This window comes from Eschrichtius robustus, chromosome 11 (assembly GCF_028021215.1).
Source record: "Eschrichtius robustus isolate mEscRob2 chromosome 11, mEscRob2.pri, whole genome shotgun sequence".
In the NCBI taxonomy this organism is placed as follows: Eukaryota; Metazoa; Chordata; class Mammalia; order Artiodactyla; family Eschrichtiidae; genus Eschrichtius; species Eschrichtius robustus.
In genome coordinates, this window is record NC_090834.1 from 33,553,547 (window position 1) to 33,569,265 (window position 15,719).

The 15,719-nt window shown below is 35.3% G+C and overlaps 1 protein-coding gene across 4 annotated transcripts in view; it reads right to left on the bottom strand.

Annotated features, from left to right (window-relative positions):
- The window catches only part of DYNC2H1 (dynein cytoplasmic 2 heavy chain 1), a 358,559-nt gene that overhangs the window by 276,204 nt on the left and 66,636 nt on the right, over positions 1 to 15,719 (bottom strand). For all 4 annotated transcript variants that reach the window (XM_068554132.1, XM_068554131.1, XM_068554130.1 and 1 more), the window contains exons 37-40: positions 8,115 to 8,314; positions 7,005 to 7,269; positions 5,487 to 5,694; positions 2,736 to 2,865 (exon numbers count right to left, since the gene is read on the bottom strand). In XM_068554132.1, coding sequence (XP_068410233.1) covers positions 2,736 to 2,865; positions 5,487 to 5,694; positions 7,005 to 7,269; positions 8,115 to 8,314 — 803 coding nt within the window. The remainder of the gene's footprint in view (positions 1 to 2,735; positions 2,866 to 5,486; positions 5,695 to 7,004; positions 7,270 to 8,114; positions 8,315 to 15,719) is intronic.

Sequence of the window (15,719 nt, forward strand, 5' to 3'; positions counted from 1 at the left end):
TTTTCAAGGATCATCTTTAAATTAATCCCCCTACTCAAGTTATAGAAAGTTTAGATTTCAATTTATATATATAAACTTTGAAAATAAAAAGTAATCATAAAAACACAATTGTGTATTTCTAGCTGAAAGTGCTGGAGTCCTCAAATAGATACACAGTCTGTTTACTTCCTAAACCTGAAGAATATTTTTAAAAAAAGGTAAATCAATGAGCATTCGTCTAAACGTAATAGTCCCTCATTTCCTCTTGCTGATAGAAAAGAAGCTAGAGGCAAAGGCTAGATTAATGGCTCTGGACAAGAAAGAAAAGTAAAAGCAGGCTTAAAAACAATTTGGAACTTTTTCTCTACACAGAATTTTAAAATGAAACTTTTGGACTCCGGTGGTGTAGATGATTTTGATCTGTGGACCTCTGGGGCCCTGTGTAACTGCCAGGGAGTTAGAAGGGGAAAGCATTCTCATTCTTTCTCTAAGTATTTGCTGAGAACCAATTATGCATTAGGATCTGTATGTGGTGCTAGGTATTTTTTTAAAAAGGTGAATTAAACAGAGCACTTGTCTTAATGGAAGTCAAGTCTGGTAGAGGAGATGGTTAACACGTTGTGGCAGAAGCTATAGAGCACAGGAAGAGTGTATTCTAAGAAAGGATAACTCAGATTGAGGGCTCAAGGTCTCTTTGAAAAAGGTGACATTTAAGCTAACATTAAAAGAATGAGATCTATCTGACATGCAGAGAACACAGCATATGCAATGGTAAGCCACCGGCGTAGTTAAGGAATTAAAAGACACTTATGCCTGAGTAAGCAAAGGGAAAGCAGTTCAAGTCAGAAAGGTAGGCAAGGGCCAGGGAATGTGCAATTGTATAGGCCATGGTAAGGAGTGCAAATTTTATTTTCGGTGTCTTTAAACGTTAAGAGAATCAAACGACCCAATTTATATTTTTTTAAAAAAGCACTCTGCCTGCATAATAAATATTTTTCAAAGAATGGAGAAATAGGTGGAAAAATGGGAAAAAAGGAGGAGATGGGTAGAAATCCAATGGCTTAGGCCATACTAAGAGTTCTAGGCTTTAAAGGCAAGACAAAGGAAACCTATATATTTACTTCTAGATTGCCTGATTTGTTAAATACAAGAAAGTAAAGCTCTAGTTATAAATAAAATCAGCACTTGACTAGATCATTCATTATAGTATATCTCTCAGAATCCGAACATGGTGAACAAAGCACAGAATAAAGAAAGAAAGAACACTCAACACATAAAAAAACTTTCAAAAAATAACAGGGGCCTGACCTCAGAACAGAATTAGTTTATTTTCTAACCGAATCTTTGGTATCCACTCTATGGTTTAATAATCTTATCCTGTTATCATTTTTATAGTCACAAACCCCTTTTTTTCAATACATTCTGTCTAGTATTATATTTCTCATTCTAACACTAACCACATGCAAGTAGATGACCTCAAGGTATTTGCATTGGAGAGCCTTGTTAGGCTCTGTATGTTTTATATTAATGAAATAATAACACACCCACTGAAAAGGTGCTACAAACATAGGCATCAGGTATTTAATTAAGCTCATATACGCTGATTCAGTACTCTGTTATTAACAAACTTTGGTTCTGGGGATACAACAAAGACTACAACAGGCTTAGTGTCCTTGCCCTCAAGGTGCTTATAGTTGAATGAAAGCAATTATAATATAGTTGAAAGACACAGTACATTGCTGCAGAAGCACAAAGCGGTGGACAGCTCAGTCATACTGAGGGCTGGTGGGAGTGGTTCTTCCCTGAAGTCTCCAGGGAAACCTATCTCATTTGCATCATTTCCTCCCAAATCCCTGTTCCTCCATCATTCATCCTTACAAAAAAAGTTTAGAAAACTAAAGTGAGATTGCCATTTCTCTACATGATTTGTTCAACCCCAAGTACTGACCTATAAATCAAGTTCAGATTAACAATCAGATACTTTAAAAAAAAAAAACCTCATTGCTATTTATTTCCTCTATTTTTATATGTTCATGTTTCTTATAAAAGCAATGACATAAAAGAAAAACCAAGAAAATTTGAAAAAATCATGTAGATACATGAAAATTGTCTTCTTTGCATGCTAAACTTCTCTTCATGCTTCAAATTCAAAATTAAATGTGATCTCCTTTTTAAAATTCTCCTAGAAGGCAGCAATACTCTCTTCATCCTGTTATATTGTGATTATCTTTTTACATGTCATTTTCCTCCATGAGACAAACCCTTCGCAGGGAAAGTGATTGTCCTGTTAATGTTCACCTCGCAAAGTCTCGTCTAGGGCGTCTATTAGATATTCAATAAATTTTTGTTGAATAAACGAATGTTTTAATAATGTTATAAATAACTCACCATTCTTTCTCTACTTTAGTATTAACTTGTCATTATTTTTAGCATGATATATATGCAGATATTTATTGACACAGTAAAACGTGACAGCAAGATGGGTTTGCTAGTAAAACTTAGAGAGGCATTCCAATGTTCAAGATTTTTAGGTAAGCAGTGCAAGGTATCGTGGATGGAAGAATTAAAGTGTTTTACGACTAACACAATAAAAAGTTATACCATGAAATACAGTGGGACAGCAATGAAGACATCTACCCCTCACTCACCCTCATATTCTGTCAGAGCTCTTATACTAAAAGGCAGTTAAATGTAAGCAACACTCAGTCATTATACTTCTTGCCTAAATAATTAATGAAATATTATAATTATCTTACCTGCTTTAGAACCCATTGTAAAGCCTTTTCAAAATAATCCCCAATCCAGTTTTCAAGATTATTTCTATATTTAGGAGGCTGGTTCCTCAACCAAGATTTTATCAGAGAATTAAGATCCGTCTCTTCATCACTGAAACACATTAACAAACATGTAAGAAACTATTTAGAAAGAAATTGTGAATTTACTTTCAAAATAAATTTCTGCTCCAATAAACATTCTACACATGTACTCTATCTGCTAGTATATAAGAATTCACTTTATTTACTTCCGTATATGTATGTGTGTATATATTACTTCTACATATATACACACATACAGGTATATATATACATATATATGTCATTTTCTATAAAGCAAATAAATTTCATCTATATCATTATAAGTATAAATTAAAGAAGAATTACACATCTACAAGTTAGCCAACAAGTGGTCTAAACCCTTCCTACCCAAAGTGTGGTCTACAGAATCCCGAGTCCCATCCCAGACTTAATGAAGCAAAATCTTCACTTTAACAATATCCCTGGGTGATTCAAATGTACATTAAACTTCAAGTTGCACTGCATCTTAATGCAGATCTTTAAAAGTACTTTTTCTTTTTCTCTGTCCCCAAAAAAGCCAAATACCTAAATTCCCATGCCACTACTGAAACTAGAAGATCACCCTAAAGTAAAATATATTTTTTTAGCAAAGCATTTAATTATATAACATCCAATGATTGAAATTAAACATAATAGAGACATCTTATTCAAAATTATATGTTGCATATTTGTAAAAATTATAGTAAAAACAACTCATAGATTAATAATTTTAGAAGTTACAAGGGCTCACAATTTTATCATTTTTCCCATCTTCTACCAGTGTTTCATAGCAACACGAGTAAATACTGAGTCCCTGAATTTCTCCTCCCACATTTCTATCCAGTTTAATAAGCAAAAGAAAAAATGAAAAGATCAAAGGTAAATATTTAAATTACATTTGATAAGCTCAAAACAGACAAAGCAAAGATGCTAAACTCCTTCAGAATAAAGACTTTGTTGTCATAGTATCTCCTCAGTGTCCACAGCAACTACATGTCTTGGTTTGTCTAAGACAATCTTGATTTACATCAGTTACCCCAGCATAATTAATAGCATTCTCTTTCATTATTAAAAGGTCCTCATTTGGCCTACTGCATAGCAAGTGCAAATATCTGCTGAAGAAATGAATAAAACCTAAAACTAAGGTACAACCTAATCAAAAAGCAACTAAAACTAAGTAATATGTTTTTGTATTTTACATGAAACCATATATATTCATTATGCCTCTCACAAACAATATCTGGTTCAACAACAATGTTCAAATCCTCTACAGCAATATGGGGCTATACAGGCATATTGCTCTACAATATGGCATTCTACTTACCCCTTATTTCATTTATATTCTAGCTTATATTATAATTGCTGTTATATTTATCTTATCTCCTTTGTGAACGTATGCTCCATAAAGACAAGCTCTTCATAAATATAAGCCCTTCATAACTGTTAGCTTTACTCCTTTCTTGCTGTCTCTCCTAAAATGCCTAACTTAACATCATATAGTTAATGGGCATTCAATAAATATTTTAAAATTTAGTGATAAACTTCCCTTTTTAAAATGACAGCATCTTATTTACCAAATGAAGAGGCTCATCTTTTTATTTTTTTAAACTTTATTTATTTATTTATTTTTATTTATGGCTGTATTGGGTCTTCGTTGCTGTGCAAGGGCTTTCTCCAGTTGCGACAAGCGGGGTCCACTCTTCATCACAGTGCGCGGGCCTCTCACTATCGCTGCCTCTCTTGTTGCGGAGCACAGGCTCCAGACGCGCAGGCTCAGTAATTGCGGCTCACGGGCCTAGCTGCTCTGCGGCATGTGGGATCTTCCCAGACCAGGGCTCGAACCCGTATCCCCTGCATTGGCAGGCAGATTCTCAACCACTGCGCCACCAGGGAAGCCTAAACTTCCCTTTCATCCTATTTTTCTCACAAGATTATAAGAATACATTGAATAAATAAGATAAATTGTGTGAGATACTGCTACAAAAGCTATAAACCCAATGCTGTATTATTTTTTAAATTATTAATACCTCAAAATATTAATTGGGAGTTCATGGCTAGTTTAATATAAATGTTTCCTACAATATTACCAAAGAAGTAAGCAATTAAATAATTTTGGAAACAATCTGAATGAACTTGATAACCCTATCATGTGTCATATAACATTGAAAATGGTTTCAAATGATTCTAAAAGAGTAGAGAACTTTATATAGACCGATAAATATCAAATTCTAAAACATAAACTCAAAAGGTAAAAGAAAACTTTCTAATTACTCATTTTGGGAAGAAATTGGCTCAAATACCCATGTTCTAGTATGTGACTACTGTATATGAAATCTAAAATCAGTTTGTTATTCATTTTTGCTCTTCAAACCTCTTCCAAATACACTGAAGAAAGAAAATATTAAGTAAAGAGGTTTCCAATTTGTAAAACTTCTCTGAACTCAATCATAATATTTAAATAAAAGTTATAGAAAAAAAGAAGAAAACAAATTAAATACTTGCTGTTTCATTTAAGTAAACAAAAAATAATTATTTAGTAATTGTGATAAAACTACACTGCTTAAATAATTCAACTGCAATAAACAGGAACTCTATGAATGAATTAAAACCTAACAAACAAACAAAGTTAATAATTGAAGAATATTCTAATACAGTGTATGCAAATGCTCTCACCTAAGAAAGATCATTCCCATTCTAGATATTGTGGCTGGTGAGGCACAACTTAAATCATGAGTTTCAAATACAAAGTTAACATTTGGGCCAAACTGAATCCTTTCTCCACTGGGCATAGTGAGTAGTCGATTATCATCCAGAACAGAATTCAGAGATTCTATCCATTCAGGGTCAATATCACCATCACAGATTATCCATGAGCTGACATCTATTTTCAAACAAAAAAAGTAGAGATAAAAATAAATGCAATGATAATAATTCAAAATAAAGAATAAAATAATTATCACTTATTCTTTAGAAGTAATTTCCATATTATTTTATACTGCTGAAGCCGAATATAAAGAACAAAAAGTTGAACAAGTTGAAATTTTTCATGTGAATTTATACAGTACAAATGTGTGGAGAACCCATGGGCAATCCTGGCTCAGCTGGTCAGAGACCCAGTTATATACTCTGTAATAAAGCTCTATTTATCTATGAACATACAGAACTGGAATCTCAGTAAAAGAAAACATGGTTTGCAAGACCTAGGTATTTCTATTTCCACAAGCTTGTGAGATATTCCTTAGACTTTTGTCTTCTACCATGTCATTAGAATGTATGAATGCTTGCTATGTAAATAGCACTTTTAGAAAATATGAGAAACCTACTCTTTAGTGTCCTACATGAGAAATAAAAAATACACCACTGTCAAGTTTCTTTGATATATAAAAAGGTGACTTCAAAGGGGAGAAGCAGTGAACAAGTTGTATACACAAGTCTTTCCAAAACAAACTGTTTTTAATATATATTTCCTAAGACGAAAGTGGTTTCAAGTTGTTCTTGGACCTCTGAAACAATTCAAAGAGGAAAATATCACCCACAAAAGTGTGAGAAACAAGTACAGGTATATCTGGTTTTTATTTAGTGTGATAATATCAACTACATTGAAAATGAAGACACTATACACTGAAAATCCCTTCCAATGTCTTAAGACATTCTAAACCTTTCATTCACTGGCTTAGAAAAACAACTATTAATTAAATTATGATCTAACAAAAAGTAGGGAGTCTGACCAAGAATTCTGTTAAACACCAAGCCAAAAAATTTAGACCAGAAAGTCTACTATTTTATGACTCAAATTTTCAAAATTATTGAAAGCACTGTATTCAAACTGATAAGTTCAGACACACATGCCAATTTTAATCCCAAATAAAAACTTGTTATCTTGCTTATTTATGAGGTATTATAACATCAATTCAGCAATCAAAGATATTATGTTTATTCAGTAAATTAATCTAGCTGTAAACTACGATTCACCCAGATTACTCTGAGTTTCTATTATAATAAAAGTTGCTACGGAGTAACAGGTAAAAATGATAGCATGTCTTCACCCCTCCAAAGTAAAATATCAAAGTAGATCACTATACGGCAGTTTATGGTCATGTATAAGACTTGAAAAGGATAGCATTATAGACAACCTCTATCATCCTCTAAAAATTATTAAATAAATCAATGAATCACACAATAGAGACCAACCTTGAGGTTCTCGAACTACTTGGCGAGCACTATTTGTCAAAACACCATCAGACCATTCCCTTGTATCCATGTCAATATGGCCTAATAATTGATGTCTAGGCATAGCTTTGGGATTCATGGTATATTGTTTTACCACTTTGCCAATTTTACAAAGTGCTGCCCTTAACATTCTCCAAAGAGTTGATTTTCCAGCACCACTTGGACCAACAATAACAACTCCCATCCTCTGGCGTAACTGTTCATACAATTCTAAAGCCTTCTTGATCTAGTAGAAAAGAAACATGTTCATATATGATTTATAGTGTACAATCATACACAGTTCTACTCTCGTTCGATAATAGTTGTTCTATTTCAAACACATAAATTAAGCCTTTTATTTCTTCAGTGGAAGATACAGCCTTAAATAAAAGAATTAATAAATCTGAATATATTTACAACGTGATCTTTAAATTCATATTTCTTTAAAAGAAGAAGTATGCTTTCCAAGTTGACAATACAATATGTTCACTATTGTCTTCACTCACTCATTCATTCAAATAAAATATACTCAATATTTTATTCACTTTGCTAATTCATTCATTCATTTATACCCTGTCTCTCTCCAAAAAAAAAAAAACCTGAGGAGAAAGTATTGATTTTGAACATGTATTTGTGCTACATAAAAAGACCTACTAAAGTGAAGTTCTCCTAAGAAATTGTCAAAGTTAAACTAAATCATACATAATCAACTATCAAAGACACATATGATGGATCTATTATGTGCCAGGCTCCGTAACAGGCACTAGGAATAAAATGGTAAAACAGACATGGATCCCACCTTTCATGGAGACTACTATCTGGTGGGGGAGAATCAAATATTAATATTAAGATTAATCAAACATTAATCAAGTGTGCAATTAGACATTAAATATATATATATATAACAAAGGTAAGGAAAACACATAGCAAGGGGACCTAATTTGGACTTGAAAATTAGGGAAGGATTCCATGACTGAGTAAGATTTAAGTTGAAAGATGAAAGATAAGTTGAAAGATAAAAGATAAAGATAGTTCATAAAGAATTAACTAGGAGAAAGGATCAATATATTATGAAGTATTCTTGACAGTTACCTGATTGGATATGATTTCATAATTGGCCTCCTCAAAGACTTGCTTTAATGCAGCATTAAGTTCATCATATTCTACTTCTTTAAAGTCAATTCCAGGAAACACATCTTTAATCAGTGCATCAAACCGAGTGCAATCAGCAAATGTAAACTTTGACATTGTATTAAGCCTCAGTGCTTGTACCACAATACGACTTTCATTAACTAGAGAAAAAATTTCATTTTAAAATAATTAGTTATGAATCTAATGACTATAAAAAGTTTTTACGTGCCTTGATATGCATTATTAGTAATTAAATGATGCACTAGAATTTAGTAACATTTAAAAATATACGCTATCATGTGAATTGGCAAGCTTACTTAACTATCTTTTAACTGCTGAAAAGTATTACTGAGTTTTGGACTATTTTTCATAGAATTTGAATCCCAGGGTACCCAGACTTTAATTAATAATAAAAATCATTAACACATTTCTTTGAATAGTACTTTACCATTCTGATTAATCCTTATAACAACTGTACAGAGTAAGGAAGTATTTCTATTATTATTCCAATTTTACACATGAGAACATTAAGTCTCTAAGGGTTTAAATGACTTATCTGAGAGAGCTCAGTATTAAGTATTATAGGTGGGATTTAATTCCAGATTTAGGTATCATTCCAAATACACCAGCATATTTGCCTTGCAGAGATTTTTGTCCTAAAACTAAAAACTAACAAACTGAGCAAAAATCTTTGCTCAGTGTTGCTCAAAACTGGTTCATAAATCTATTCTTAAACCAAATGTAAATACTAATATTGCCAGATTCTTATTTTTTCAAGGATATTAGCTACTAATTGATCAGATACCTATATAAAGGCAAGAAACTATTTTTAGTCTGGTATTTCTCTATAATTGTTTAATATTTCTATCTTTAAATATATATAAAGAGGCTTGGCTGCACTAGAGTTTATTTAAAGCACTGAACTCATAAATGAGCCATTTTTATTTTTTTTATTTTTCTATTTTTTTGAAGTGTAAAACCTAGGTACTACACGGTTGTCTTTTTTTTTTTTTTTTCTAAGATTAATGATTGATTGATTGATTGATTGATTGCGACGTTGGGTCTTCGTTTCTGCACTAGGGCTTACTCTAGTTGCAGAAAGCGGGGGGCCACTCCTCATCGCGGTGCACGGGCCTCTCACTATCGTGGCCTCTCTTGTTGCGGAGCACAGGCTCCAGACGCGCAGGCTCAGTAGTTGTGGCTCACGGGCCCAGTTGCTCTGCGGCATGTGGGATCCTCCCACACCAGGGCTCGAACCCGTGTCCCCTGAATTCGCAGGCAGACTCCCAACCACTGCGCCACCAGGGAAGCCCAAGCCATCTTTACTTACTACAGGTATGGTTTATATATTTCATGAAAATCACCAGAGATAGACAACTGAAAAATGGTAATATAAGTACTTCAACAAATACCTTATCTGCCCTGGCATATGCCAACCTAATAAAAAAGCTGTAGTTTCCTTTTTTAAGAAGTATATTTTGATCATTTAAAGTCCAAATAGGTAATTTCATGTAGTCTTCTTTCTAACGTTATCTTATTTTCATGGTGATTTAACTTAAATTTTAATAGCAACCTAGAGGCTGAATATTCAGCCTTTCATGAAGGCAAACATCAATGGGTGGGGGTAATAACTTACTTTATATAAATGGGAAGAAAAACTGGTAAAGTATAAAAAAATATGCATGAGTCCATACTGATCTGAATAAATGATTTAATAAATACATCATGGAAAAGAGACAAATCTTCTTTACAGAAGAGTTTCAAATAATATATGCAGATACTTGCCCCCTCTAAGAGGTGGAGCTTAATCCTTGCCTCCCCACTTTCAAGGTGAGCCAGATTTAGTAACTGGCTTCCAAAGAAGAGAGCAGGGAAAGGGGACAATAACAACTTTACAGTAGAGAAACCTGGCAAACATTAACATAAGTAATGAAGGTGAACATCACCAGTGATGTCACATCGTTATTATGTACGCACTAAAACGACTTAAGAAGGGCACTCCACCTCTGCAGTATGTTTTTCCAAATGTTCACAACTCAATCAAATCATGAGTTAAATATCAGAAAAAAAGCCCAGACTGAGGAAGAGTCTACATGATATCTGACTAGGACCCTATCAGGGTCATGAATACAAAAACAGACTGAGAAACTGTCACAGAGCAGAGGAGACTTAAGGAGACATGACGACTTAATGCAACATGGCACCCTAGATTCAATCTTGGAACAGAAAGAGGACATTAATGATAAAGCAGGTGAAATCCAAATAAAGTCTGGAGCTTAGTTAATAGTAATATACCAGCCTCAGTTTCCCAGTTTTGACAAATGTACCACAGCAAATAAGACGGAAACGATGGAAATGCTAACTTTGCAACTTTACTGTAATAAATCTAAAATTATTCTTGTGTTCAAAGGTACTTTTGGGACTTCCCTGGTGGTCCAGTGGGCAAGGCTCCACACTCCCCAACACAGGAGGCCTGAGATCGACCCCTGTCGGGGAACTAGATCCCGCATGCATGTCGCAACTAAGAGTTCACATGCCACAACTAAGAAGCCCACATGCCACAACTAAGAAGCCTGCATGCCGCAACTAAAGAGCCCGCATGCTGCAACAAAAAGATCCCGCATGGCACAACGAAGATCCCGCGTGCCGCAACTAAGACCCAGCGCAGCTTAAATAATTAATTTAAAAAAAGGTACTTTTTTGTAATCGTAAAATATTTCTTTAAAAGGGTAATTTTGGAGCCTGAACCAAGATGGTAGAGTAGAAGGACGTGCTCTCACTCCCTCTAGCGAGAACACCAGAATCACAACTAACTGCTGAACAATCATCAACAGGAAGACACTAGAACTCACCAAAAAAGATACCCCACATCCAAAGACAAAGGAGAAGCCACAATGAGATGGTAGGAGGGGCACAATCACAATAAAATCAAGTCCCATAACTGCTGGGTGGGAGACTCACAGACTGGAGAACACTTATACCACAGAAGTCCACCCACTGGAGTGAAGACTCTGAGCCCCATGTGATGCTTCCGAACGAGGGGGTCCGGCAACAGCAGGAGGAATTCCTAGTGAATCAGACGTTGAAGACTAGCGAGATTTGATTGCAATGACTCTGACAGGACTGGGGTAAACAGAGACTCCACTCTTGGAGGGCACACACAAAGTAGTGTGCACATCGGGACCAAGGGGAAGGAGCAGTGACCACAGGGGAGAGTGAACCAGACCTACCTGCTAGTGTTGGAGGGTATCCTGCAGAGGTAGTGGGTGGCTGTGGCTCACCGTGAGGACAAGGACACTGGCTGCAAAAGTTCTGGGAAGTACTCCTTGGCATGAGCCCTCCCAGAGTCCTCCATCAGCCCCACCAAAGAGCCTGCAGGTTCCAGTGTTGGGTCGCCTCAGGCCAAGCAACCAACAGGGAGGGAACCCAGCCCCACCCATCAGCAGTCAAGCGGATTAAAGTTTTACTGAGCTCTGCCCACCAGAGCAACAGCCAGCTCTACCCACCACCAGTCCCTCCCATCAGGAAACTTGCACAAGCCTCTTAGATAGACTTATCCACCAGAGGGCAGACAACAGAAGCAAGAAGAACTACAATCCTGCAGCCTGTGGAACAAAAACCACATTCACAGAGAGATAGACAGGATGAAAAGGCAGAGGACTATGTACCAGATGAAGGAACAAGATAAAAACCCAGAAAAACAACTAAATGAAGTGGAGATAGGCAACCTTCCAGAAAAAGAATTCAGAACAATGATAGAGAAGATGATCCAGGACCTCGGAAAAAGAATGGAGGCAAAGATCGAGAAGATGCAAGAAATGTTTAACAAAGACCTAGAAGAATTAAAGAACAAACAAACAGAGGTGAACAATACAATAACTGAAATGAAAACTACACTAGAAGGGATCAATAGCAGAATAACTGAGGCAGAAGAACAAATAAGTGACCTGGAAGACAGAATGGTGGAATTCACTGCTGCGGAACAGAATAAAGAAAAAAGAATGAAAAGAAATGAAGACAGCCTAAGAGACCTCTGGTAAAACATTAAACACAACAACATTCGCATTATAGGGGTCCCAGAAGGAGAAGAGAGAGAGAAAGGACCCGAGAAAATATATGAAGAGATTATAGTCAAAAACTTCCCTAACATGGGAAAGGAAATAGCTACCTAAGTCCAGGAAGCACAGAGAGTCCCATACAAGATAAACCCAAGGAGAAACACGCCTAGACATAATACTCAAATTGGCAAAAATTAAAGACAAAGAAAACTCATTGAAAGCAGCAAGGGAAAAACGACAGATAACATACAAGGGAACTCCCATAAGGTTAACAGCTGATTTCTCAGCAGAAACTCCACAAGCCAGAAGGGAGTGGCATGATATACTTAAAGTGATGAAGGAAGAACCCACAACCAAGATTACTCTACCCAGCAAGAATCTCATTCATATTTGATGGAGAAATCAAAAGCTTTACAGACAAGCAAAAGCTAAGAGAATTCAGCACCACCAAACCAACTCTACAACAAATGCTAAGGGAACTTCTCTAAGTAGGAAACACAAGAGAAGAAAAGGACCTACATAAACAAACCCAAAACGATTAAGAAAATAGTCACAGGAACATGCATATCGATAATTACCTTAAAGGTGAATGGATCAAATGCTCCAACCAAAAGACACAGGCTTGCTGAATGGATACAAAAACAAGACCCGTATATATGTTGTCTACAAGAGACCCACTTCAGACCTAGGGACACATACAGACTGAAAGTGAGGGGATGGAAAAAGATACTCCATGCAAATGGAAATCAAAAGAAAGCTGGAGTAGCAATACTCATATCAGATAAAATACACTTTAAAATAAAGAATGTTACAAGAGACAAGGAAGGACACTACATAATGATCAAGAGATCAACACAAGAAGATATAACAATTATAAATATATATGCACCCAACATAGGAGCACTCAATACATAAGGGAACTGCTAACAGCTATAAAAGAGGAAATCGACAGTAACACAATAATTGTTGGGGACTTCAACACCTCACTTACACCAATGGACAGGTCATCCAAAGTGAAAATAAATAAGGAAACAGAAGCTTTAAATGACACAACAGACCAGATAGATTTAATTGATATTTATAGGACATTCCATCCTAAAGCAGCAGATTACACTTTCTTCTCAAGTGCGCACGGAACATTCTCCAGGATAGATCACATCTTGGGTCACAAATCAAGCCTCAGTAAATTTAAGAAAATTGAAATCATATCAAGCATCTTTTCTGACCACAACGCTATGAGATTAGAAATCAATTACAGGGAAAAAAACGTAAAAAAACACAAACACATGGAGGGTAAACAATACGTTACTAAATAACCAAGAGATCACTGAAGAAAACAAAGAGGAAATCAAAAAATACCTAGAGACAAATGACAATGAAAACACGACGATCCAAAACCTATGGGATGCAGCAAAAGCAGTTCTAAGAGGGAAGTTTATAGCAATACATTCTCACCTCAATAAACAAGAAAAATCTCAAATAAACAATCTAACCTTACACCTAAAGGAACTAGACAAAGAAGAACAAACAAAACCCAAAGTTAGCAGAAGGAAAGAAATCATAAAGATCAGAGCAGAAATAAATGAAATAGAAACAAAGACAACAATAGCAAAGATCAATAAAACTAAAAGCTGGTTCTTTGAGAAGATAAACAAAATTGATAAACCATTAACCAGACTCATTAAGAAAAAGACGGAGAGGACTCAAATCAATAAAATTAAAAAGGAAAAAGGAGAAGTTACAACAGACACTGCAGAAATACAAAGCATCCTAAGAGACTACTACAAGCAACTCTATGCCAATAAAATGGACAACCTGGAAGAAATGGACAAATTCTTAGAAAGGTATAACCTTCTAAGATTGAACCAGGAAGAAATAGAAAATATGAACAGACCAATCACAAGTAATGAAATTGAAACTGTAATTAAAAATCTTCCAACAAACAAAAGTCCAGGACCAGATGGCTTCACAGGTGAATTCTATCAAACATTTAGAGAACAGTTAACACCCATCCTTCTCAAACTCTTCCAAAAAATTGTGAAGGAAGGAACACTCTCAAACCCATTCTATGAGGCCACCATCACCCTGATACCAAAACCAGACAAAGATACTACAAAAAAAGAAAATTACTGACCAACATCACTGATGAACATAGATGCAAAAAACCTCAACAAAATACTAGCAAACAGAAACCAACAACACATTAAAAGGATCATACACCACGATCAAGTGGGATTTATCCCAGGGATGCAAGGATTCTTCATTATACGCAAATCAATCAATGTAATACACCATATTAACAAATTGAAGAAGAAAAACCATATGATAATCTCAATAGATGCAGAAAAAGCTTTTTACAAAATTCAACACCCTTTTATGATAAAAACTCTCCAGAAAGTGGGCATAAAGGGAAACTACCTCATCATAATAAAGGCCATATACGACAAACCCACAGCAAACATCATTTCTCAATGGTAAAAAACTGAGAGCATTTCCTCTAAGATCAGGAACGAGACAAGGATGTCCCCTCTCACCACTATTATTGAACATAGTTTTGGAAGTCTTAGTCACGGCAATCAGAGAAGAAAAAGAAATAAAAGGAATACAAATTGGAAAAGAAGAAGTAAAACTGTCACTGTTTGCAGATGACATGATACTATACATAGAGAATCCTAAAGATGCCACCAGAAAACTACTAGAGCTAATCAATGAATTTGGTAAAGTTTCAGGATACAAAATTAATGCACAGAAATCTCTTGCATTCCTATATACTAGTGATGAAAAATCTGAAAGAGAAATTAAGGAAACCCTCCCATTTACCATTGCAACAAAAAGAATAAAATACCTAGGAATAAACCTACCTAGGGAGACAAAAGACCTGTATGCAGGAAACTATAAGACACTGATGAAAGAAATTAAAGATGATACCAACAGATGGAGAGATATACCATGTTCTTGGATTGGAAGAATCAATATTCTGAAAATGACTATACTACCCAAAGCAATCTACAGATTCAATGCAATCCCTATCAAATTACCAATGGCATTTTTTACAGAACTAGAACAAAAAATCTTAAAATTTGTATGGAGACACAGAAGACCCCGAATAGCCAAAGCAGTCTTGAGGGAAAAAAGCGGAGCTGGAGGAATCAGACTCCCTGACTTCAGACTATAATACAAAGCTACAGTAATCAAGACAATATGGTACTGGCCAAAAAACAGAAATATAGATTACTGGAACAAGATAGAAAGCCCAGAGATAAACCCACGCACCTATGGTCAGCTAACCTATGACAAAGGAGGCAAGGATATACAATGGAGAAAAGACAGTCTCTTCAATAAGTTATGCTGGGAAAACTGGACAGCTACATGCAAAAGAATGAAATTAGAACACTCCCTAACACCATACACCAAAAAAACCCTCAAAATTGATTAGAGACCTAAATGTAAGACTGGACACTATAAAACTCTTAGAGGAAAACATAGGAAGAACACTCTTTGACATAAA